Source organism: Micromys minutus (genome assembly GCF_963924665.1).
Source record: "Micromys minutus genome assembly, chromosome: 19".
Taxonomy (NCBI): Eukaryota; Metazoa; Chordata; class Mammalia; order Rodentia; family Muridae; genus Micromys; species Micromys minutus.
This window is the reverse complement of record NC_137954.1, coordinates 7284780-7311330: the sequence shown is the minus strand read 5'-3', so window position 1 is coordinate 7311330 and position 26551 is coordinate 7284780. Positions and strand designations below refer to the sequence as shown.

The 26551-nt window shown below is 43.5% G+C and overlaps 1 protein-coding gene across 2 annotated transcripts in view; it reads left to right on the top strand.

Moving 5' to 3' along the window:
• The window catches only part of ANKRD44 (ankyrin repeat domain 44), a gene marked incomplete at its 3' end in the record, with an annotated part of 157860 nt that overhangs the window by 28298 nt on the left and 103011 nt on the right, over positions 1 to 26551 (top strand). For both annotated transcript variants that reach the window (XM_080932857.1, XM_080932856.1), the window contains exons 2-6: positions 1449 to 1527; positions 10472 to 10542; positions 22035 to 22235; positions 22560 to 22647; positions 25418 to 25560. In XM_080932857.1, the coding sequence (XP_080788983.1) occupies positions 10498 to 10542; positions 22035 to 22235; positions 22560 to 22647; positions 25418 to 25560 (477 nt within the window). In that variant the 5' untranslated portion in view covers positions 1449 to 1527; positions 10472 to 10497. The remainder of the gene's footprint in view (positions 1 to 1448; positions 1528 to 10471; positions 10543 to 22034; positions 22236 to 22559; positions 22648 to 25417; positions 25561 to 26551) is intronic.

Below are 26551 nucleotides of genomic sequence, written 5' to 3'. Positions count from 1 at the left end.
TGAGTCACAGATATGGTAGCGGTGCTGCAGTTGAGTCCATTGTGACCAGGCTCCTTGAAATCCATTGAACATCTTTGCACTGTGTTCAGTTGTGCCTTAATATAGTCCCGGTTTTCTGGAGAGAGAGAGAGAGAGAGAGAGAGAGAGAGAGAGAGACAGAGAGAGAGAGAGAGAGAGAGAGAGACAGAGAGAGAGACAGAGACACACAGAGAGACAGAGAGAGAGACAGAGAGACAGAGAGAGACAGAGAGAGAGACAGAGAGAGAGACAGAGAAAGACAGAGACAGAGAAAGACAGAGACAGAGAAAGACAGAGACAGAGAAAGACAGAGACAGAGACAGACAGAGAGACAGAGAGACAGAGAGAGAGAGAGAGAGGCTTCTTTGAGAGGGTTGTACTGGCTGGTTCTGTGTCAACTTGACACAAGCTGGAGTTATCACAGAGAAAGGAGCCTCAGTTGAGGAAATGCCTCCATGAGATCCAGCTGTAAGGCATTTTCTCAACTACTGATCAAGGGGGAGGGCCCAGCCCATTGTGGGTGGTGCCATCCCTGGGCTGGTAGACCTGAGTTCTATAAGAAACCAGGCTGAGCAAGCCAGTAAACAACATCCCTCCATGGCCTCTGCATCAACTCCTGCTTCCTGACCTGCTTGAGTTCCAGTCCTGACTTCCTTTGGTGATGAACAGCAATGTGGAAGTGTAAACTGAATAAACCCTTTCTTCCCTACAACTTGCTTCTTGTGTGTGCAGGAACAAAAGACCTGACTTAGACAGGGTGACAGCTGCCCTTCTCTGTGTAACTAAGGACAAGATGTAGGACGTAGCTGCAGAATGGTGCAGGGCCAGCAACGTGGCAGGAGAGTCTGTCCTAAGGTCCACAAGCTCACTGGTCCTGGGGAAGGTTGGCTAAGTTTCTAGTACTTCATGGTCTCCCTCTTGATGGGCCTTAAGTCCATTTAGACTTTAGCTCCAATAGGTGAGCCCCACTGTTGCACTTCCAGAGATATCTTGATAAGCTGGTCTTCCTTGTGGGTTGTCAGTGTCTCCGCTGGTGCATTATTACGTTCATCTCCCTTGAATATGCACACAGTACTTTCTGGTTCTGCAGAAGACAGGCTGTAGGAAGGAGGCTTTCAGGCAAGATCCAGCTCAAATCTGTGTCTCATGTCCTAAGTGTGCAGCGTCTTCAGCAATAGGGGCATTCTCTAATCCTTTGAGAGGAATCTAAGGGCATCAGCAATAGTCTACATTGCTTTGGGGAGCCATTTGTATTATCTAACCAAACCCTTGCAGAAAGGTTTCCTATGACTGGCCCTGGGGTTTTGCTAAACTCTCCTGCGTAGGTCGGCCTTCAGCCTTACTCTCCACACCTGGAACTCAGAGTATGGTGACCACCTTCACATCCAGCCTCCACTGACTGCTGTAAACTTTGATGTCATTCATTTTAGGATTCTGAGAAACGAACCCCGCTTCATGTGGCTGCGTTCCTGGGAGATGCGGAGATCATCGAACTCCTGATTTTGTCAGGTAGGTAACTACTGTGTTCCAAAGCCAACTGCTTGCCAAAGTGTGATGACCGATGTGCTGGACCCACAACTACAGTGAATGAAGCAAGATGGCGCTGCTTTGCTCATCCAGGTTTATTTGATCAGTAATTTATCTGCACATGAAATACAGTGAAAGACATTGCTGCTTGACAATAATTCTTGAACAAAGTACTTTATATTGCTTTGAAAGTTTGATTCCTGTTCATCTTGTCAGACTTGGCATTATGGACATGCGCAGTACACTGCATATCTTGGGTTTTTTTTCTTTTTAATTGTAAGAAAAGAAAATGGGTTTAAAGTCTACACAGATACATATATAATATATATGTTTTAAGAATTTATACACTCTGTATAGCATAAAGTTATATACTAAGGGCACATAATACATATATTTAAATATTGCAAAATACTAGTTTTCTTATATACAGTTATGATTACAATAAAGGTCAGAAAACAAAAAACAGATGTATGGGGCCATGTCAGTTTCTAATTAGAGGCTCTGCTGAGTAGGCAGGTGGGGTGTTGAAATAGCCCCATGAAAAGAAATAAAGCGGTTTACTACAACTCCATATTTTATAGTTTTAAAAGTTGGGTCCAAATATGTGAATCATGTCATATCTAATCTCTATTTCTTCTGGTCGATGAGATTCTCTGTGTCCTTCTTCTGTAATTTTAACATTTCATCAGATTTAAAGTGAGTGCTTTCAGTTCTAGAATCGTGTATGCTCAGAACATCTCACCAAACAGGTCTCCAAAACCATTATGTGATTTTTTCCCCCATTTGATTGCTCAGTAGATAGATCCCTGAAATAAACTTGAACGCCTCGATGTAGATTGTACGCAGGCCAATTTGCTTTTCCTTCTCCTGGATTTTGTTTGGAGAGATTAGAAGCTGGAGGAAGGTGCCATTGTCAACTAAGTAGGCAAAAGGCAAAGGGTTTGCCTTTGTCTGCAGTAGTAAGGGGAAATGCTAATGCTCCGCTGAGGTGAGAGCTGGGGCAGGTGTTCACCAGGGTGAAGAAAGAACTGCGCTGCCTCTAAAGGAAGGTCCCTGTTACTCTCGGTTTATGCCGTCCCGTTCTCTGGGTGAATTTTCTCCAGGAAAGAAGTAGGATGTATGTAAATGCAAGTGTGCCCGTGCTCCCAGCACAGCTAGCCTTTGTGCAGATTTCTTGTGTTCTCAAGAACAGATCTTTCGACAACCTGAGGGTGTTGTGGGCTGTGGTCCAAACACGCATGCATTGTGGGGTGTTGGCATAGACCACAGCTAAGAGCCAGCACATACCTGGGTGGCTACCCTAGCGGCTGAAATTTGGTCTATGGAAAGTCGTAGACAGAATCAATGTGTAAAATAAAGAAGTGTATGGCAACAGCACCTCATGACCCCAATCAATAATGTCATCACCAAGACATCCCCTTATCTGGAAGTCTAAGGTCCAAAATGTTCCAAGTGCTGGCACAATGCCACATGATGCTAGAAGTGGGAGTTCTACGCCTGCCCTAATGTGATGAGCCATTGTCAAAATGCAGATACACTAAAATATGTCTAAGGCATGTATAAAGCGGAAACGAAGTTCATGTGTAGGCCTGGGACAATAGACCAAAAACCTCCCCTCCAAATCAAAACTCCGCAACACTTCTGGACTCAGGCAGTTTGGATAAGGGGTGTTCAACCTGTATTAAAAGATGCCCCAGAGGCAGCAGGCATGGCTCAGTGGTTCAAAACATCATTCCAGAGGACCTGAGTTCAGTTCTCAGCATCCACATCAGGTAGCTCAGAACTGCCTGTAATTTTAGTTCCCAGAGATGCAGCACTCTGTCTCTGTCTGTCTGTCTGTCTGTCTGTCTATCTCTCTCTTACACACACACACACACACACACACACACACAAAACTGTTATACCACAGGAAGGGGCAAAGGCAGGAGAATGGGTAAGGGGAGTAGCTGAGAACAATCTAAGTTGGCCTCATGGTCACCTCCCTTAGCTTTGAAAGGGTAGCTCTTAATCCTACATCACAAGGGTCACCCATATGGGACCAGTGTTACCTGATAAACTTGGTCTCATGTCACCTTCATGTGGCACAGAATCCTAGTCTTCTGCCCCCGTGGCTGACTCAGGAGTATCAGGAGAAGCTGTCATCCGAATCTTAATCTGTAGACCCATTTGGTCTTAGAGTTACTGATTTGTTAATCTCTTTCATTTAGCTTTGGTTCAGTTTGCAAGACATTTTCTCTCCTCCTCCAACTTCCACCCATCAAATTGAGAAAGTTCTATAACAATTTATTCGATGGAGGCCAACTTTCACAGTGCATGCAGCCCCCATTTTCCCTGAAAGGACTTTCATTCAATTCATATTTTATATCCCTAAAGAAATATCCTATGACTATGGTGATTTTAGTCCTGAGATTTCATCTGGCAGCTGACCCTTCGGGGAATCCAACCGCACTGCTTTCTCATTTCATAATGAATGAGGCGCTAATGATCCCCTTGCCAGACTGGCTTGTTACAGCTGTGCTCTCTGCTGCTGGGCAAACTCTCAGAGCATGCTAAGACCCAAGCTCACTAAGTGACTGCGGACTCTGTCTCCTATTAACCAGGCAGATAGGACCCTGATTATCTCTGTTGGAGGGTGGGGCAAGTCTTCAGGATGAACAAGCCTTGCAGATTCTTTCTGCCTTCTTATCACCGCCTGTCACGCTGGCTTGATTTCCTTGTCTGGCTCAGCTTCTGTTTGGGAATTGGCCAGGTCAGGATGAAGGCATGAATGGGGGTTGGGGGCGGGGAGTGGGCAGTGAGAACAAGTTAGTGGTGGAGCACTGAGGTCAGGGTTGAGGTGAGGAGAGCAGGGGGCCCACAGGAAAATGACCACACTAGAATATCCTATAGAAAAATTCAGGATGAACTAGGGTGATGGACTCTTGGGATGAAGGGTGAAATGTGTATGCATGCTCCGATGTGGAAGTTTGCCAGGTCTAACTGCTCAGTACAAAATAAACTTAGCAGGGTCGGGGGAGGTAGCTCGGGCAGGAAAGTACTTGCTGTGTAAGCACAGGACGGACATTTGATTTTCAGCAGCTATGTAAACAACTGGGCGTGGGGTGTGTGCCTGTCATACCAGAAGTAAACAAGGGGAGACGGCAGGATCCCAGGTCGGCTGGCCAGCAACGGTAGCCTAATTGGCGAGCCCCCAGTCTCAGTAAGAGACCTTGTCTCAAAGAACAAGGTAGACAGATCCCTCAGAACAGTCCCAGAGATTGACCTGTAGCTTATACACATATGTACTGGCACACACGCCCATGCACACACAACATCTGCATGCCTGTGCAGATATATAAAATGCAACTACATGTACCAAAATCTATGCTGCTAAACAAGTGACAGTTTTGCAAAATGATTTCCTGTGATTTTTCCCCTGGTTATGGTTACTTTTATCCCTTCATGCCTAAGAGATATCATTCTTCGTGGATGGATTTGATTTTTTAAAAAAAGTGGTAAAGAATTTTGATTAAACAAAGCAGAGCTGATCACGGGCACAAATCTGGCACAACACTAATTAGTATGCTGCCATCTGGTGAGTGTGTCTGGTGAGTGTGTAAGCTGGCTCTAGTGGCAACTTCAAGAAGCAGTTTCCACTGATGGCATTATCACACATGTTTACAAGGTGACTCCTGAGCTGCAGGAAGAGCTGGTCCGTTTGACAGAAAGAAAAATCCAATAGGCAGGTAGTTGTATTTACAGCTGTACTTAATACACTCTTTCTTGAGTATTTCTTACCTCAGTGAGCTGATTAGTCAGTCTTTGGACAGACTCACCCTCTGAATTGATTGCCTTTGACCAGTAAGGATCTCTCATTTAGTCTGTGTGGATCACCCCACGTCTCTTTTTCCCCCTACACTTCTAGATGACAGGGCCAAGAACAGAAATTTTGCCTCTGGAAAAGATGCCAGAGTTCCCTTTACTCCCCAGACTAAGGGGCTGCTTCCTTTAGTCTCTGGGGCTGAAACAGAGGCAGTGGAAATAAAGACTCTGCCTCACTGGGAGGTAGAAGTATGCTTGGCAATTTCTAGAGAGCCAGTTACATTTAACGCTTATTTATGTGGTTAAGAATTGTAATGCCCTTGGGTAAAAGAGCATTTGCCACTAAATCAGTAGCCATGCAGACTGTGTTCTTCCGTGGTGCTGACAGGCAGGTAAATAAAACAGGGTTTCCCTTGGAAAAACCAGTCATGAAACCATCTGACACCCAGTCAGTCCTGAGAGGTAAATAAGAATCTCCGAGGGAAGGGGGATGGGTACCAGGGAGAACCCGGGAGAGAAAGGGGGAGGGGAGAAGGCAGGCAGGGCAGTGGGAACACGCAGATAACATGGCTTTTGTCATAGCTCATGGAAGAGAGAGGAGCCTTCCTGGCAGCTGCCCAGCCTGCCTCCTGTGGAGCCCTGGTGGCAGAATGTAGGGCTTTGTGACTAAAGGACCAGTTTCTCCATTCTGAAGAGTTTCCCATTTCTCAGCTCTGAGCCAGCACCTGACAGTGTCCCTGCTGGTGCATCTGCACTGCCGCAGACCTGGCAGACAAGGGACATTTTCCTCCTCGGGACCATTTGAATATAGAAAGCCATATTTGTATCCACGTAAAACTAAGTATAATCTGTATGCAGTCAATGCCACTAGGAAGATGTACATTCAAAAATTATGTGGGGAAACGGGCAAAGAAGAGGAGCTAAGAAATTCTCAGACAATGTATTACATAGTGGAAAATGTTTAAAACCAGTACTGAAGGAAAAAAAAGAGACAGCATTTTCCTCCAACTAGATTTGCAGTATTTTTAAACTTACACCACACACTCATATACACATACTCACATACACTCTTACACATACAAACTCTCATACATACTTACATACACACACACATACACACTCACATACACTCACACATACTTACACATACATACTCACACACACACACACACACACACACACACACACACACACTTGCTCATGCTCCTTATATTTTAGCTAGACATGTTGGCACATACCTGTAACCCTGAAACTTAAGGGTTAGAGCTGAAGATTGGCAGGTTCAAGCCTGGACTACACATGGAGTTCCAGGTCAGCTTGCACTAAAAAGTGAATCTGCATCTCAAAGAACAAAACAAAATTAAACAACTTCAGGAGAGTTTTGCTCAGTGTGTGTGTGTGTGTGTGTGTGTGTGTGTGTGTGTGTGCTCAAGCATGCATGCATGCATGCACACGCATGTGTATTTGTGTGTGGTATCATGTGCTTGTGTATATACAGGTGTGTGCATGTGCAGATCATGGGTCAGTGTTGATTATTGTCCTCTTCCTCCACCTTATTTTTGAGGTAGGTAGTACCACATCTGAACTTACTGTTTCCTGATTGGCTATACTTGCTAGCTAGTGTGCTCCGGAGTTCTCTGTCTCTGCCCTCAGCCTGGCTTTTAAAAATGTGGCTGCTGAGGAAGTGAGCTTAGGTTTCATGTTTGCATGACAGGCACTTTATTGAATGAGCCAGTTCCCCACTTCCAGCAGGACTGTGTGTGACTGTGAGAGTGGTGTGTGTGTGTGTGTGTGTGTGTGTGCATTCGTATGAGTGTGAGGAGTGAGTGTGTATGTATGTGTGGTATGTGAGTGTAAGAAGTGAGTGTGTGTGCATGTGTGGTATGTGAGTGTGAGGAGTGAGTGTGTATGTATGTGTGGTATGTGAGTGTGGGAGTGAGTGTGTATGTATGTGTAGTATGTGAGTGTAAGGAGTGAGTGTGTGTGCATGTGTGGTATGTGAGTGTGGGAGTGAGTGTGTATGCATGTGTGGTATGTGAGTGTGAGGAGTGAGTGTGTGTGCATGTGTGGTATGTGAGTGTAAGGAGTGAGTGTGTGTGCATGTGTGGTATGTGAGTGTGAGGAGTGAGTATGTGTGCATGTGTGATATGTGAGTGTGTGTGTAAGGAGTGTGTATGTTTGTGTGAGGAGTGTGTGTGTGGTGTGTATGAATGAATAAAAGGAGTTGAGTGAGTGTATGTGTATGTGTGAGTGTACGAGTGTGAAGAGTGAGTGTGTGATGTGTGAGTGTGGGTGTGTGTGGTGTGTGAGTGTGACTGAGTGTGAGGACTGAATATGTATGTGTGAGTGTGTGTGTGTGTGTATGCATGTTTCTCAAGGGCATCTGAGGGATGAATTGTTCATAGCATGGACACACGTGATAAGTTTTCTTAGGCGATGCCATATTGTCGGTGGGACAGTCCTCACTCAATGACTGGACTGTGTGCCTAGTCTGCCTTTCCTGATGTTAGCTCAGCCTTCACGTCTCTATCCTGTGGACGTTTAGCATCTCTCCACATTTGTCATTTGGCCATTCTCCTTTCTTCTTGCATCAACTTTTTGTCTTTACAAAGAGAGAAAGAGAGAGGGAGGGAGGGAGGAGGGGAGGGAGAGGGAAACTAAAAGAAATCAAAATATACTCTGTCAAACTGCAAACACTAGGTCTGTATCCAGCTCTTGCGCTGGTGTGAGCTCTGCTGGGTATCTGCCACCTCAATGCCAATGAAACCACTTTAACGGTAATAACCATGCACTTAGTTACCTAGAGAAACGTGGTGTAATCACTTTGTGCTAACTTTATACATAATAAAGATATAAGAAAAGACGGGTGATTTTAAAGGGGTTGACTAGCTTCCAGAATGTTCTACTGGGAGCTAAAGGGCTGAATGCCATTCCTGGTATAAACCACTAGACTTTAGCACTCCACTGGTGCCAACACTTAGGGAAAAATATCTCAGATTTCCTTTTTACCAATGGGTTTTTATTTTAAAATTCACCATTTTTTAAAATTTTAATCACATCTGGGCTTTCTTAGCCCTTGGACTCAATAACAGTTGAGTCTTTCTTACTTAAAAATGCTTAATACGGTTGGAGGGAAAGCCCAGCAGGTATGAATCTTTGCTGTTCTCCCAGAGGACCTGAGTTTGGTTCTTAGCACCCACACATGGTGACTCACAACCCCCTGTAATTCTACCTCCAGAGGATCTATCACACTCTTTTGTCTTCTGTGTGCTTGATCACCACACACACACACACACACACACACACACACACACACACACACACACACACTTCTTTAAAGGAAGAGAAACAATGGGGCCAGCACGAAGACTTGGTAGGCTAATATGTTCACCATTAAATGCCAAGCCTGACAATATAAATTTTATCTCCAGATCCCAGAAGAACCTAGTGGAAAGTATACACAGAGATAAATGTAAAGAAAATTAAAATTAAAAAGTGTGCATTTGGAGGCAGGAGAGATGGATCAGCAGCTTGGAGCCCCCCGTGTGCTCTAGCAGAAGACCTAGTTGGTTCCTAGCACCCACACATTGGTTCACAACCATCAGTGTCTCCAGTTCCAGGGGCTGTGAAATCTTGACCTCTGTGGCTACCAGGCATACACGTGGTGTGCATGTACATGTGCAAGCAAACACTTGCATACCTAAAATAAATTTCAAAAATTTAAGTGAAAATTTAAAAGAATATGTGTATTTGTAATTTCATAGTTGATAGTTCTTTGTGTTGAACCGTAATTTTCACAGTCATTGAAAAATCTTACCTATAGACTTAGGGGTGAATGAAATATTGAGGTGACTTTGAAATAAACTGCTAATAATTATCGAGTTGTTGTGATATGTGAAGTGAGCTCCCATCCGTCCGACTCTCCCCAGAACCCAGGAAAGTGAGCAGGGAAACATTGGTTGGTATGTGGTTAACCTTGTTCTACAGAGTAGAAGCTTTGAGTCATTGGAACAGTGGCTGCTGGAGTCCAAATACAAATCTCAGGCTTTGTCCATAAACCCCACTGTCTGTCCAGAACACTTCATCTCAGAGCATTTATCTCAGGAATTCTCCTCCCGTTATGGTATTATACAGGGGGGGAGGTGGGTTCCTTTTTGTTGGAGGACTATGCTGTTTTCTGTGATGGGTGCTGTTGATGGTTCTTGTTCTCAGTTCAAGATATGATTAGTTCTATGCTTCACTATTTAAGTCTGTGCCTTAAATAGTAGCTCACTTTTACCTATGGAAGTCTCCTGATACCCTTCTAGAAGGTTCTATGTTTAACCTCTGCTTCCACCTGACTCACTTCCTCGGCTCTTATCCACAGGTTGCCTACTCTTTTCTTTCTTTTCCTTGCCCTTTTAGTTTCTTTTATTCATGCCTCTACTCCACCCTCATGAGCTTCTTCACTATCCTATGACTTAAATAGGCACCTCCACTGCATCTATAGATACCTTCTCGGGCTTCCAGTTGACAGCTCTTTTATGAAATAGTCACCAGATGTGTCTTAGGGATTTACTTCTGTGAACAGATACCATGACCAAGGCAACTCTTACAAGGACAATATTTAATTGGGGCTGGCTTACAGGTTCAGAGGTTCAGTCCATTATCATCAAGGCAGGAGCATGGCAGCATCCAGGCAGGCATGGTGCAGGAGGAGCTGAGTTCTACATCTTCATCTGAAGGCTGCTAGGAGAAGACAGGCTTCCAGGTAGTTAAGACAAGAGTCTTAAAGCTCACCCCCACAGTGACACACCTACTCCAACAAGGTCATACTTACAAGGTCTTGTTGTGGGCATGAATCTATCCGAATGCTCCATGGAATGAAGCAGTTGTGAACAGTCTGAAGCCCCGTCCAAAAACTTCATGCAGCATGGAGACTTCCACCAAAATGCTTGACCTGTACTAGAGAGCTAGTTGGGGTTTCAGGGCAAGACAGGTTTCTCTTGGCCCCTTTATCCCATATAAAATCTTGTCAAGTTACAACGGATAACAAAGGAAAGATCTGATGGCTATACCAGGCAAATAGGAGCAACAGGCAGCCTCTGACTCCACTGTGGCCCTAACTTGTGCTGTTTGGTTGCAGGCGCTCGCGTCAATGCCAAGGACAACATGTGGCTGACCCCACTGCACCGGGCTGTTGCTTCCAGAAGTGAAGTGAGTGACCCCCTGCTTACTCTCATACCGTTTCCTGTCTGTAGAAGAGGAGTTCTCTGCATTGAGTCCTCAAAGGATAAGCAGGTCATGAGGAGGGCAGGAGGAAGCAGAGTATCCATGTTCAAGAAGAGAAGAGGCAGGGGGAGTGAGCTGACGTCGAGTAGAGAGGTTCCTGGGACACAGAGAATAGCAAAGTCAGTCACTGGTAGAAAAAAGAGGGTTGCCCCAGATGGGCAGCTCTTTGTGGGTCTTGTGCATGTCAGACATGGTCCAATAGGAGGCATCTTGGTTATCCGATTTGGGCGCAGTGGACCTTGATTTCGGTGTCTTCAGCCTAGAACAGAGGGAACACAGCAGTGGATCCACGCAACGCCTAGAGTGGGATGGCAGGAGGAAGTGGACAATCTTGGCAGAGCGTGGCACATCTCCCCAGAGCTGAGGGCAGGCAAGCCAGTCCTCAAAGAATAAGCCCAGCAGGTCAGGGGGAGGTGGAGCTGGTGCAAGAAGAGAAAAGGCAGAGGAGGGAACCTGAAGCAGGAAGAGGTTCCTGGGGGCAGACAGCATAGTGAGGGGTCAGTCAGATCCTTGGGCTGCCAGAGAGAGAACACCCAATAGTTGGCCGTGGCCACCACCATGGCAGCAGGGTGGAAGTGGGTACCACATACAGGAGCTCAGATAGGGCTGCCAACAGGAGGCCAAAAGCAATAGGAGAAGGCTGAGGGGAGGGGGAGGGGGAGCAGCCATTTCAGAGATAATTAGATGCAAACCTCACAGAATTTTGGCACCTTTGGAGAATGGTTGGAAAGGGAGCTGACGGATGGACAAGGCGGTGTCCTTCACTGAGCAGGCTTGGTGGCGTGGGGTCGGGGTGAGAAAGTTGAAGTCCTGGAAACCCGCTTGTTCTTTTCAAGACACTGGGAAATACCTCACTGAAATGTAAGCTCCATGGGGGAAGGGGGTCTTATTGCTGTCGTTGTTGGTGGTGTAATTATTATTGCTATTACAAATCTATGATAGATTCCCCAATTTAGAATGTTCTAGAAACTACTGAGAATGGCACTGGAAAGTTAGTGGACAGAAAGGGAGGGTCACTGTGGGAACAGGTCTGGGAGGGAACCAGTAACTATCAGCCTGGCCAGAGAGGGCATAGGATTCTTGCCTCAAAGACACTGAGCATTGTGCGATTAACTTTGCCCAGTGGTGCTGCTTCTCTGGCCTTGGAGGAGGTGCCGATGTCCTCCAGTGAGCCTACCACATTCCCCTGTCTGTGCCTGGCCTCGGTGCCAGCTTCTCCTCTTCAGCAGCTATCTGGGAGTTTCAGATCTACGTGGTATGTGGCGGCTGTATTCTCTGTCCAAGCAGTCCGTACAGGAGGAGGGAGGTAAAGAATTCTAAACTACCTTGGCTTGGGTACTAGGGAATTCCTCTGAGGGCTCTATGTTTGATTTCTGTTGTACCCTGGAAAACAGCACCATGACCGCTCAAGATAGGAAGACCCACCTCAAGAGACCAGCTTCTTCGTCTGGGAGTATCTCAGAGGCTAAATCCTTAGTAAATGTAATGTCTTTTAAAATATGTGAACACATTGTATTTTCTTCCTTACCAAGAATGAGATCATCTTAGTTAAAAGAATTTAGACACTTTCTATATATAAGGTACTGTATATGGTGATAGAGCTACAAAGCAAATAATTCACAGCCACAGAGGCTGTGTGGTCCCCAGCCTTAGGGGAGAGGAGGACACAGCACATGGTTAGAGTCGCCCGTGACCTTGAGTCGCCCGTGACCTTGTTAAGCGATGACCCTTAAACACCTCAGCCCTCAGCCACCTTCTGCCGTTATTGTGGGTCTGGACGTTTGAGCCGAGTCGGCCCGACAATTCAGTGTACAGTCTTTAGATTTCCAAGTCTGTGAACGGCACTGTTGCTTCTTCAACTAACCAGCAACCTCAGCAGGTTTTCTGGGTATAAAGAAAAAAAACAAACAAACTTGCAGATGGCTCTTGCCAGGGAGGAACTAAGTGTAAACTCACGAACTTGTCTTCCGCAGTTGGCCAATCTCTAAGGAGAACTGCAGCCTATTGTTAGAGTTGATGATGCACTGAGCTTCTGAACTTGGGCTCGTCACCATGCTGTGGAAGCCCTAAATCCAGGCTCATTTTCCCTTTTGAGTTTGGCCCTCTTGCTATTCTTTTATGCCTCTTTACTAACAGCTGAGAGAAAGAGAAGCAGGCCTAACGAAAGGATGCCGGGTTGCAGATGAGCTGGTGCATCCACCCATTCTCCAACGACTGTGTAGTAAAAACATTTTCTTTATTGAAAAGCTTTTACATGATACAGGACCCCCAGCCTTCTCACTTGACGTATTTGAGTGTCCCAGGATCAAAACAATTTGGAACCAATCAGCACTGTCTGCCAACTAATGCTCCTCTGCGACCTAATGTCCCATCTTCCTTCTGGTTGACTTTTCCCGAGATGGTGGAGGAACGAAGAGACTTTAACTTAAATATCAGAGAAACTTTTTTTTTTTTTAAACAGCAGCCAACAGAGATAAGAGAGACTCTAGGCTGCAGGAGAGAGTATTCTGAATATGTGAACGGTTTCCTATGGCTTCCTTGGCCCAGTGTGTTCCTCTTACTGCGTTGCTTTGTTTCTGGAACAGTATGCCCAGAATTAAGTGCGTGCAAGACTGGAGTTGAATATAGAAAGGCCTGACACTTGCTGAGACCTACCGGGTGGGTGCACTGTCAGCTGTGGTGTGTGGCTTCCAGGGAGTGCACAGCTTGGCCTTGGAGATTGTGATGTTCGGGGCCTACGTATAAATGTGCTGGCATCAGACACGAGTTCCTTCTGCTCTGATGGACCGAGCAGCACCGAAGGGGAATTGCTGAACTTTTCACTCTGAAAACTATGTTTGGGTTAGAAAGTTAAAGTTTGCATCCTGATTCAGGGTGTTGGATTGAGGACATTGTGTTTTTTCTGAACGTTGATATTCTGAGAATTTATTGATCATTCACCCTGTGCTAAGGACCTTTTGAGCATTAATCTACTTTAACCTCTGAGACTCTAACCTAAGACTGGATATTGTTAATACTTTTAAAGAAATTTATATACTGTCTTAAGTTGGTTATTTAAAAGCTTTATAATCTTCCCCCGCCTTTAAAAATATCTTCCTCTGGCCTTTATGAGGTGTCTCCCTGTTTGTCCATTTCCATACATTACGTTTGGTCTCCTTTGTGACCCATTCACTCTAACAAGAGTCACTGTATAACTATTGGCTTGGGTCTTTCCACTGGAGCTTGGTGGGGTACCAGTGGGCACATGACCGAAGGCAATGACACTCTTTCCTTGAATCTATCATTAGATAGACTTTTGCAGTGAACTGTTCACGTCTGGGTCATATCTGAGCCCATTCTAGTACAGCGTTCATGAAGTCATGTAGTTTGTGATTATAATGATCATGTATTGCCCAGAAGATGCCAGCTTGCATCCTGTCTTCTGACTCTTACCTTCTTTCCAACTTATCTTCCACAGTGCCTCTGAGCTTTGGAGGTGATTACTCAACTGTCCTTATTCCTAGCATCCTTTCAGCTGTGAGTCTCTGCAGACCATTGGAAAGAGGCCTCTCTGATTAGCGCCGAGAGTGGTCATTCTCTGTGTGTATTAATGTATACTTTGAAGGTGGTACTGTACTTTGTTAAACAACAGAAAGGAATTTCCTGCGACATACCCAGTACCATGGACTTTTGAGTGGGGTTTATAGTACCAACTATGGAGTTTGGATGTGTGTCTCCAATCCAATCAGGGAGATGTTGGGTCACCTCCACAACTGTCATGCCACTGTAGTGCAAATGGGCACATTTTGCCCGACAGGTTGGTATCAGCTTCCTAGGGTTCACAGCTGGGTAAGGTTATTGAGGCCTTTTCTCCCTCAACCCCAAGCATAGCATCTTCCAGCACTGTGAAAGCTAGCCAGAAGGGAGATAGATCTCCAACTCAGTACAGATACTTTTGCTTTTGTGTTTCCTAGCATTCAAACACAAGGTTTCATGAAAATGTCCCCACAGAGTGTTCTTCTACCCCCAAGTCTTCAGTGAGCACCTTCATATTGCTACATTATAGAAGTGGTGTACCCTAATAATAATTACAATAGTAGGGGGCAGTTTAGTTTGATATTAGACACTTCTAGAGGAATAATCCCATTAATTGAGCAAATTGTTTGAGCACCATCTTATACAGTTCTTACAGAACATGAGAATTATATAATCAGTATGGGATAAGAGCCCCCAATGGATTACAGTAATACAGTCTAAGCCTTGGGGATTCGTGTGCAGCCTCAGGAACATTAGTGCACAGCACATTAGTGACAGCTATTTGCAAACCTTGCTGATGGTCATGTCCCTGTATTGATGCTACCCAAAATTATGGAATGCATCATATGTGTGAGGCACCAGCTAAGCTCCGAGTAGAATACAGAAAGTCGTCTTAAGACCCAGAGCCGGGTCTAAAGCAAAATTATAATTCACTGGGCTTGACTTGCTTACACCTGCAAAACCATGTCTAGTTCTAAGCCTTACTTCTTCTCAGTGATTTGTGGCCAAGGTAAGTGCTGTGCACATATGAGAGTAAAAAGCACTAGTGGGTGTGGTGGCTTTAGGATGGGTGCAGCTTCTCCTCATCTTTCCCATGTGGTGTAGTGCAGGCATCTACTCATCCGGAGGACAGACAGGTTATATAAAGACAGAGACCCATAAAAAGTGGAAATCAGGAGACTCCCCGCCCCCTGCATCTTCTGCAGGGCAGACTGCCACAGGGCATTGTCCATGAGACTGAGCACTAACATGGCTGGAACCTTCAGGAGGAACAGTAGGATCCTCCCTAGTGCTTGTTTACTCAGAGAGAAAAGAGGCGTTGCAAGACCACGGCCTGCTGTGGCCTGTGCCCTGGGACCACTGGCCCAGCACTATGATCTACCCATGAACTTCCAGAAATTTGGAAGAAATCGAATAACTTCATACCCAGGCATGGGAACTTGAATTCAAGGACAGCATTGCTGCACAGGGAGCCACACCTTGGTAAAACCAGACAAACAAGCAAAAGGAAAAAGGAAAAAAAAAAATGACTCACAAAAGGAAACTCCCTACCTCTCAGATTTAACAATAAGCCAATAATTTGTCCTTAATCCTTTTCATTCTAATTGCTTACTGTTATATTTTATAAATGTTCTGGGTTGGAAATAATAATAATTTTTTTTTAAAGACTGCGTACCATACTGGTCTAGACATTAAGTTTTAGCCAGTGTGCAAATATAGGAAGAAAATCATCTGTGATTTAAAAAAAAAATACTTTCCTAAGTAGCCATAAAATTAATTCTTCACAAAACCAAACTAAAGCACTTCCAAGGTTGAAATGCTTCTAACAGGAACACAGCTTTAAAATCAAAATCAAAATCTTTTTAGAGCAGAGATTTGGTGTGGTCTAAATATTATATTAGATTTCTATTAAATATATTAAGCCAATTTGGCAGGATAATTGACAGCTTAAAATTATAACTAAGGAGAACTAACATTTGGATACATTTATGCCAGGATACTTACCTAGCTAAGCTCATCTGAGTTTGGTAGAAATGGCTGTAGTCCTGAGGTAGCCTGGGGAAGGGTTATCAGCCTGATGAGCTGAAGCTGCCTGTGGATGAAAAGAAACATCTCAGGGGACGGCTAGGCCTGCTTCATCTTATATGTTTATAAATTTGATGCCACAGTCTTTGTTGTTTTGTACTGGCCACTAGTTCTAGGGTCTTGTGTATAATGGGCAAGTGCTCTATCTTTAAGATATACCTCAGCCCTCAAATTATCTTAAACTATTATATTTTTATGTTTTTTTTAAAAATACTATTTAAAAATTTTAAAAAGATTTAGTTATTTATTATATAGAGGTATACTGCAGCTGTCAGACATGCCAGAAGAGGGCATCAGATCCCATCACAGATGGTTGTGAGCCACCATGTGGTTGCTGGGATTTGAACTCAGAACCTCTGGAAGAGCAGTCAGTGTTCTTAACCACTGAGCCATCTCTCCCTTTGCATCAGTTCCCTCTTCTTCTCTGTGCATTCCCATATTCCCCTCCTTGGTGCTCTTTCAAATTCACAGCCTTATTTTTATATATAAATATATATATAAAACAATAGAATAATATAATAAATATGCATAAACATATAAAAATAAATATATACATTTAATTACTGCTTACTCAGTTTATATAATGTTACTGTGTATGCGTTTTCAGGGCTGACTGTTTGGAATTGGATAACCAATTGATGTGCTTTTCCCTGGGGAAGACTGTTTCTCTTGCTCCCAGAATTCCTTGGTTGCCTGTAGTTCTTCATGTAGGTCATGGGGTTTTTCTCTCTTCACTTTAGCATATTTATTATTGTCAACTCACATTTGGACTGTCAAGTTGGTAAAACTTTTGAGTGTAGTTTCTGATATTCCTAGAAGACACAGCCTCAGAGTAAATTTCCTGATCTGGCTCTTTAAACAATCTTTCTGTCCCCTTTTCTGGAATGTTCCTTGAGTCTTAGGTTCAATTTCTAAAAATTTACTTTGTAAAACATGAAAATAAGAACCCCTGTATTTGCTGTTTAATCTCTTGCCAGGGCCCTCTTAAAAGGGAACCATGGAGTAAACAGATATAAGTATGGAGAACGGTAGAGGAAAAGCGTGTAACAAAAGCAGAGAGAGAAATAAAGGTCGCAGCAACTCAAGGCACCCCTGATCTGTTAGGGCTGGATGTGAAAGGCCAGTGTGGTGAGGTCTGCAGTCACATGGGCAAAGTTCACAGGAAAGAGACATTCTGTCCTGTGCATGAACCCTGGCTGACAATAAACTTGAACTCTTGAACTGCAGCCCAATGTCAGCCGTGATCACCTTGGATTCAGAGCTGCTAAAGACTGAAGGACCACGTGCCCCAACTCACACCAGTCCAGCATTCTCTTGGTGATATCAAAGATTTGGGGAGGTTTGGGATGCTGCTCGAATTTCCTGCACTTGTCTCATTAACATGTCTGCATCTGAAAGTTTGCTCCAAGGTGCTGGTGTTCACCTCTCCCCATACACAGCTCGAGTCTTCGTCCCTGGTGCACACTAGGGCTTTTACTCAACTATGCAAAACACTGAAGCTCTGTACATCCACCATCAAGTTCACAACTGACCCTTCGCTGCACAGCCAGGGCCTTGCTTATGTTCAAAGCAGCCTTGCTGCTGGACTAAGACTCCTCCACAGAAGTTCCTTGTTGCAGTAAATATTAAAAAGTGATTCTGTTGCTATCGGCAAATGGACTCCGTCACACGGTCCGAAAGCCACACATTCCATGAGGTTCTCTTTCTAGGCGGCTTACTCTGCCCTCCCTGTTGTTTCTGTCCAGGATACGACCGCCCTGGTGTGTTCTAATCCTCCACTGCCCAGCCAAACATGACTCCAAAGCCTGGTAGCTTTTCAAGCAGGTTTATATGTTAAATTCTCAATCCACAAACCCTCTACACAATACGTTTACTCTAATAGACAAAGATAACAACTGCCCTTCTATATGAGATAAAATAACCTACAGAAACTCTTAAAATATTCATATCTACCCATCCCCAATTACGACCACCTGGATCTAGATTCTCCTTCTAGAGCTCCATCTTCATTTCTCCTGGAATCTCCCTTCCATCTCCCACCCCCACTTCTACTCCTCATCCTTTCCCCGCTTATCACTCTCCTGTCCAATTAAGTATCGATAAATCTACAGTTCCTCATCTCGGCTTCTCAGCTCAGCTGTGATAATGTAAAAACATTTGAAAGATGAGCTGTGCCCCCTTCATATAGTCTTTACAAAACCAAGACACAATATGTGTATGGTTAAAATACTTTGAAGATACTGGTTACGGCACAGGCCTTGAACTCAAGATCTTCTAGCCTACCAAACAAAAGCATTTATTTATATGTAAATATTACTTGCATATATACTTTGCTTAGCATATTGCTTTAAATAGATGAGTTGTGAACTATTCTTGAGCATTATTTAGATGTCTCTAGGCTATGTCTTACTCACCTTCTCTGGATTATGTGTAATAAACATATTTTATGCTAAGAATATTGATGCTGGTAGAACAGGGGCTTAGCATGCATAACTCTGTTTGATCACCAGCACCAAGAGAAAAAGAAAATGGATAATCATATTTTATTAACTTTCAATTATAAATTTCTCATGAATTCTCTAGTTTTATCTCCCAACAGAATAAGCTTGTGAAGTGATCTTGCATATTTTATTTTGTTTATTCTAAATGCACATAACACCTACCGGAAGCAAGAACGCACACAAGCACAGTGGACCAACACTGAACTAAAGTGAAGACATTCAAATGACAGTGTGTATTATTGCTTTGCTGTGAGTGCGAGAAATGGATGCTACCATTTCCTGTCCTACATCTGCAAAACATTTTTTGTGGCACACATCTTCAAAATAATGTATCTCATTTATATTTAAGTTATATACAAAAGAGCTTGTATATCCAGGGTGGGATGTTTTATTTATGTTTTGCTTACACAGCCATGAAGGTAACAGTCTTCTAATGGCTTTTTTCTGCCTTGGCCATGTTCTCGTCAGATCTGATTAAACCCGCCACTGCTTTCCACCCCCAAATACCAATACGTACAGCTTTCCCTAGAGCTGTGAGGCGCTTCAGTGCTGGGACTGTCTTGCTCTGTTACTGTTGTCACCTCTGGTCCTTGGGTACCTTGCATGGACCTCTTCCTCCATCCCCCAATATTGGGGATTGAGCCTAGAGCCTTGTACTCTGGACAAGCATTCTGTCAATAAGCTCTAGTCAATAAGCTATATTCCTGTCTCAGGGTCTCAATCGCTGTGAAAAGGCCCTTTGACCGCCTCTTATAAAGGAAAACATTTACTTGGGGCTTTCTTACAGTTCAGAGGTTTAGTCCATTACTGTCATGGCAGGAAGCACGGTGGAGTGTGGGCAGTTGTAGTGGAGAAGTAGCTGAGAGTTCTACATCTGGATCCACAATTCAGCAAGAAGAAACATTCACAGTAGGCCTGACTTGAGCATCTGAGACCCCAAAGCTCATCTCTGATGACAAACTTCCTTCAACAATGGTATACATATTCTAACAAGGCCACACCTCCTAACAGTGCCGGTCTACATGAGCCCATGGGAGCATTTTTTTATTCAAACTACCATGGTTCCTAATCCCCCTTCTTTTTTTAAGTCAGTGTTTTACCAAATTGCCTAGGCCAGCCTTAAGCTCAGTCTGTAGCTCAAACTGTAATCCTCTTGCCTCAGCTTCTGAGTAGCTGAGATTACAGTTCCGTGTGCCACTAGATCTGGGGAGGTTTAGGACTCTTAGTTTAAGGCACACGTTAGAATCTGTAAGTGCACGTTCGTCCATCACTGTGCACTGTACGGTCAGAGGGAATGGATGGGAGGGAGGGTGGGTCTGGATTCTTCAGTATTGTAGATGCTCCATTCTCACCTGAGGATTTCCCTAGGGAGGGAAGAGCCAAGGGCACGGTGTCAACCCCGAGGTAAGTATCAGCTACAAGTGGAGATTCCACCTTCCCATATCACAACAGACTTCAGAACTTATCAGACCAAAGCAGATTGAAGTGTCTTTTCATTCTACAATATCATATTATGATTTATCTTTTATGTTGTGATTTTAATGTTCTCCTGTTTATTTTTGTTCTTTCAGTATTTTTGGGCTAGAGTCAAATTAATGTCTTTTGATCTTCGTAGTTCTAGCAATGTCTCGTGTGTGGGGCCCGTGAGATGGCTAAGCAGGCAAAGGCCTTGCCATTAAGTCTAAAGACTGAAGTTCAATTTCTAGAACCCACATGGTAGAAATAAAGAACTGACTCTAGCACAGTTTTGTGTTAACACACAACTCTAATATATTCATACTAGATACAAATAAATGTAAAAAAGATACATATTTATGCTTATTCTAAAACAGGCTCATGGAATATCGAGTAATATTTTTCTCAGCCTTTCTGAAGGTGGGCAGTAAATATCCAGTGTTTACTTGTTTGGGTCCCAGCAGTTCCCTGAATTTTACTTGCATCACCTAGAAGAGGTTCTCAAAGTTACTGTACAAATTTCAGTTGTATGATAGGTTTCTACAGTTTCTTTTTACTCAACATTTTACTGTCCAGGTTAGCTGTTTATCTCAATATATTGCTACTCTGACTCACAGAATATTGTTTTCATCAACATTTACATCTGGGCTCAAAATGTGTTGATTTTGCTGAGTTCAAACCTGGGACGTGCTATTATATATTTATATGATAAAGTAGTTTGGGTATCTATCCTCTGGTGATTGAGGTTCATAAAAATAACCTCTTGGTTCATGAAGAGAAGCACTGGTGTGGTACTGATGCCTTTCATCAGCTTACTGACATCAGAGTGACAAGGCATTCTTGGGCAAGACTAATGGATTGTAGGGGAGTCTCTACAGGAAGAGAGGAGCAGCTAGTAAATCTTCTCTTCTTGAAAGGAACTATATAAGTCACTCAACTGACCGGGAAGCATAAAGAGATGCTGAAATAGTCTTGGGTGGACCCAGATATCTTGATTCTCTAGTATAGGTAGAGCTGAAAGTTATAGGTGAAGAAATAGGGAAATTAATTGGGTCAAGGAAAGAAAAGCAAATTCGTAAGTCTAAACAACTGTATATTAAAAAAAAAAAAACAGCAAAAGAAGTTGCTCATCATAGCGAGACTTAATGGTGCACACCCATAGAATTATCACACAAGAGGCCCAGATGGGTAGATCATGAGTTTAGGGATAATCTGGGTTGCACTGTGAGTTCCAAGCCATCCTGGGTCAACTTTCTGAGATCTTGTTTCAAAACAAACAAATGGAAACCCAAACCAAATTAAAAAAAAAGTTTACTAATTGTAATGGAAAATTTGGAATCATTTTATTAGAGCTTTAAACTGAGACGGTTATTAATTACTTCCTTTGACTGCATATCAACCTCACAAGATGGAAGGTCATGTGTTGCACATTGGCACAGAGAACCTGGATTCAAAAAGTGGTACAAGAATGTTTGATAGGCTTTGGGAGTTTGTTGGCTCATTTATTCCCAGACGCCTCTTGTTTTAAAGGACATTTTTGTAGAAGATCTTTTCCCTGAGACGCGCATCTGCACATGACTGCTCTCAGGTGATCCAAGGATGCCTCATCAGGAAACTGAGTCTTTAGAAGATGAAGTTAATTTTAATGGGGGCCAGGCACATGGCTTGAAAGAGCAAAGCAACTGCCTCATTCTGCGTTACTCTTCAGACCTTTACCTTGTATGACTTGGCTTGTCCATAGCTTGCCTAGGAGCACAGCAATCTTTCCTTCTCACGTCCCTGTGTCCAGAGAAGCACCTTCCCCACAGGTAGTACTGACTGGGCATTTGTCAGTGATCCTGCAAACTGCTTTTATTGTAGGAGGCAGTGCAAGTATTGATTAAACACTCGGCTGATGTCAATGCAAGGGACAAGAATTGGCAGACTCCCCTCCACGTGGCAGCAGCCAATAAGGCCGTCAAGTGTGCAGAAGTGATCATTCCGCTACTGAGCAGTGTCAATGTCTCTGACCGAGGGGGGCGCACAGCCTTGCACCACGCGGCTCTGAACGGACACATGGAGGTGAGTGCTCTCATCGTTGGGAACTGGGACACACTTCTTAGCCCCTGTTAGCCACAGACACAACCATTGTTTGAGACTTTATGTGAATGTGAGAGGAGTAGAGGATGGGTAGTAATGTCCATTCTCAAATTCAGACCATAATGAGTTGAGACAGTAGATTGTCATTTCAGTCATCTTGGACATGAGCAGCGGGGTCTGTCTGTCTTTCTAGCCTGTCTTCCTAGTCTGAATCCTTGATGCTATTTTGGTGTAGATCATCTGCAAGCAACAAGGAGCCGTCCTCATTGGAGGGAACACCTGGTTTCATTGTTTGTTGTCTTTCAGATGGTTAATTTACTCTTGGCCAAAGGGGCAAACATCAACGCATTTGACAAGAAGGACCGGCGTGCTCTCCACTGGGCAGCATTCATGGGTGAGGATTCTGTGTGTAGAAAGCAAAGTTCCAGGGTCTTTGCTACCTCAGTGGTTGGGTGAGTGCCCATTGTGCACAAGTACCTGGTTTTGATCCCCAACATATCAAACAACAACTAAAGACCACAAGCAGATGACTTGAGTACACACACCACGGGCCTCTTTCTTGTTGACCATGTAGGACAAGTCTGACTTAATTGTCGGATTTCTCTTGAATGAAGGTTTGGCTCATATTCCTGGCATCTGTAAAGTGCTCTAGTTGGACAGTTGCCTTCTCAGAGGTTTATTTATCCCAAAAGAGGGGGAGAATGACTCATGGCCTGGACCTCTCTGAACATTCTTCACTCTGCATTGAGAAGCTACAAACATTGCTTGTATGTTAGTTTGTTATGGCATCAAATAAAGTGTTTAGGAAAGAAAGCAGGCTGATTAACAAAGCAAGGGCACTATGCTCTTATCTTTGTGCTTCCAAATATTTTTGAAAGAAACAAAGGGAAGGAAGAGAGGGCAGCTTCCTGGCTCTTCTGTATATAGAAGTGAGTAGGTGAGGCTTCTGCTGTGCAGGACACACAGTAGAATCCCACAGGCTTCCTCTGACCATTTTACACTGCTAGAGTTGAAAAGATTGCATCTCTGTTTTGTCTCTTCCTTTGGACAAATGATATTCCTCAGAGTTTATTCTCAATGAGAGATGAATCACTAAGTACCTTCTAGTTCGGATGGGAGAACAATCTGTAGTTAAAAAAGAAGATAGGGTTCTATCAGGCTTAGTTGCACTCAAGCTGATATCCATCCATGGGCCATTGTTTTGATAAATCCCAGAGGACTCACACAATGGGACACAGAAGGGGTACAGCCATGGTAGCCATGAAAATTTATAAACATTGTGTGACTCACTAAAGGGAGGTGCATCATAAAGAAGTCTATTTAATACAATAACATGTATAATGTTTTTTTATTGCTGTGGAAGCTTCTATACAGCAAGGGGAAATTTGGAAAATAAATACTGAAATAGTAGATGGTGTGTCCAGAGATTAGTGATTGTTTTTTTAGTTTGTTTTGTTTGTTTGTGTTGAGCATTTTTGCTCATTGGAGTCAGTTTCATAAGCATGCGTATCTGTTATTATCATTTCAAAAATTAACATTAATCATCAGGGGGAAATGGAGCAGATTAGGGTGGAGATAAAACAAATCCCACCATTACAGATTTCCGAATGAATTCTTAGACTTACAAATGCCACGAATCTTTACGTTTTGTAAGAATTAACTCCCTGTGTAGGAAAAGACCTTGAAATGATCCTCCTTCCTCCCAAGTGCTGGAATTCCAGGTGTGTGCCACCATGCCTGCCCCTTTTTTTTTTTTTTTTTTTTTTTTTGTTTTGTTTTGTTTTGTTTTTTGAGTAACCTTTGAGTAGGCGAAAACCAGTTACATTTTTGGGCACAATGTACATGGAACTACTCAAAGAACCAGGGGGCTCCCAGCCTATGCTTTCCCGATGCATAGTTAAAATACTTTTGTGAACCGAAGACGTCAAATCAGCATCGCTCATGTCATCGGGTCACAAATAGGGTGACATACAATCCTTAGGAGACAAGGTGGAAACTGGGGCAGGTAGCTTGAGATGGCACCATGTAACTAAAAATATTTTCCTATATACAAGAGTTTGTAAATAAGGAACCAAATTTTGATCAAGCTATACCTCCTCCCCCTCAGCCTCCCAAACGAACTGCAGGTCCTGGGTTCAGTGTTTGTCTCCCATCCTTCAGTTAAGCTGCAACATTTATAGCAACAAACCTAAGCTTTGAACAATCTTCAGTGATAAAATAAAGGCCAGACACATGTATCGTAGTGAACTAGGGAACAGAGCTCAGATGCCCATAAAAGCTGAGATTAGGAAGGTTTTTCTATTTAGTGAACAATTTATGGGAGTTATTTTACATGGAAACAAGCAATTGCCTTTTTATGGATTAAAAACCCAACAAGGCAATGGTAATTTCGGATTTAACAGTAATCTGTAAATATTCTTTTTTTTTTTTTTTAAATTGGTTTTCTGAACTAAATTTTTACTGCTAGGCTTTTTTTTTTTTTTTTTTTTTTTTTGATGAGGATGGTAATTGCTTTCATTTTAACACAACCTTCTCGCTTGTACTGTATCTGTTTTAAAGCTCTTGCTAAGTCATCTATGCTGGTCTGGAACACAGTCTTGTAGCCCATGCTATCTCTGAACTTGTAACTTACTTGCCTTTCCACCCAAATGCTGGGATCTCACACTCAACACAAATACAACCTTTAAAAAGTGGAGCTGGTAACATATTGTCAGTATCTGGTTCTTATCTGTCATCACGGTGAACGGCCACCACCTTTGCTACATCTCATTCAAGTCTTATATAGGGATCATCTTTAGTCTTCCCGTGGGATTTATATAATGTCTGGTACATAGTCGGCACTTGATAAATGCTCATTGATTATTTTCTATGAGGCAGCTTTTTTTTTTCTTTTAATAAATGGATCAGAGAAACACTGGTGGTAAAAACAGCTACTGTTGATCTTTTTTTTAAAAAAAAAAAGATTTATTTTTATTTATATGAGTACACTACAGCTGTCTTCAGAAGAGGGTTGTGAGCTACCATGGAGAACTGAACTCAGGGCCTCTGGAAGAGCAGTCGGTGCTCTTAACCGCTGAGCCGTCTCTCCAGCCCATCTTTTGGGTGTGATGAGTTGTCACTGTGTCTTATAAAGGTTAACTGTGTTTTCTGCCTTATTTGTCAAGGCCACCTGGACATTGTGGCTCTGCTCATTAACCACGGCGCAGAAGTCACCTGCAAGGACAAGAAGGGCTACACCCCACTGCACGCTGCAGCCTCCAACGGGCAGATCAGCGTTGTCAAACATCTCCTGAATCTGGGGGTGGAGGTAAGCATCGGAGCTGGTTTACGGTGTTTCTTCCTCTCTGAAGTGAAATACTCTCTGAAGTTTGCATTTTTATTCAAGTGGAGAAAAACTCATTTTCTTAAATCATGTATTAGTTTATGTGGACTGATAAAGTATGATGGGCAAATAGCAGGAAACCAGAAACAAACTATAGACATAGAAAAATATATAAAGATTTATCTTTTTTTTTTTTTTTTTTTTTTTTGGTTTTAGTTTTGGTTTTTTTCAAGGCAGAGTTTCTCTGTAACTGTGCTTGTCCTGGAACTTTCTCTGCCTGAGACCAGGATGGCCTTGTGCACTGTGACCTCACGGCTAACATTTGTATTTTATGTAATAATCAGCATTTTCAAGGCCTGTCAGAATCAGACCTTGACGTTGTGGCTCACAGTAGGATAAATGGATGGCAGGGACTGAATAAGGAACGGAGATGAGCTCTAACCATTGGCAAGTCCCTTCCCCCTTCCTCTGAGAGAGGTAATGCTCCTGGCATCTTACCCCTGGTGCTGTCTGAAACCAAGATGCTAACATCCAGATCCTTGGGCGCGTCTGGGAAAGCCATAGGAAGCCATGGACCTCAGCTCTGCTGGAAGATCAGCCCCTGAGGTTTCAGGCTCCGGAGTGAAAGCAAAATTGATTCTGAACCTGACTTGAGGGCACAGGGCTCATGGGCCACTGACTTGCTATCCTGTCTTCTCTCTTCGTGGTCACAGTTCCCAAGCCCATGACTTAGGGTTTGTCCTTTACTTTCCCAGCATTGTGAAAGTCCTTTGCTCTCCATTTTATTTATCATCTCCATCTGGATAACCCCTCCACAGGCAGAAACCTCTGATAACCGTGTGTGCGTGTGTGTGTGTGTGTGTGTGTGTGTGTGTGTGTGTGTGTGTATGTGTGTGTGTGTATGTGTGTGTGTGTGAGTGTGTGTGTGTGTGTGTGTGTGTGTGAGTGTGTGTGTGTGTATGTGTGTGTGTGAGAG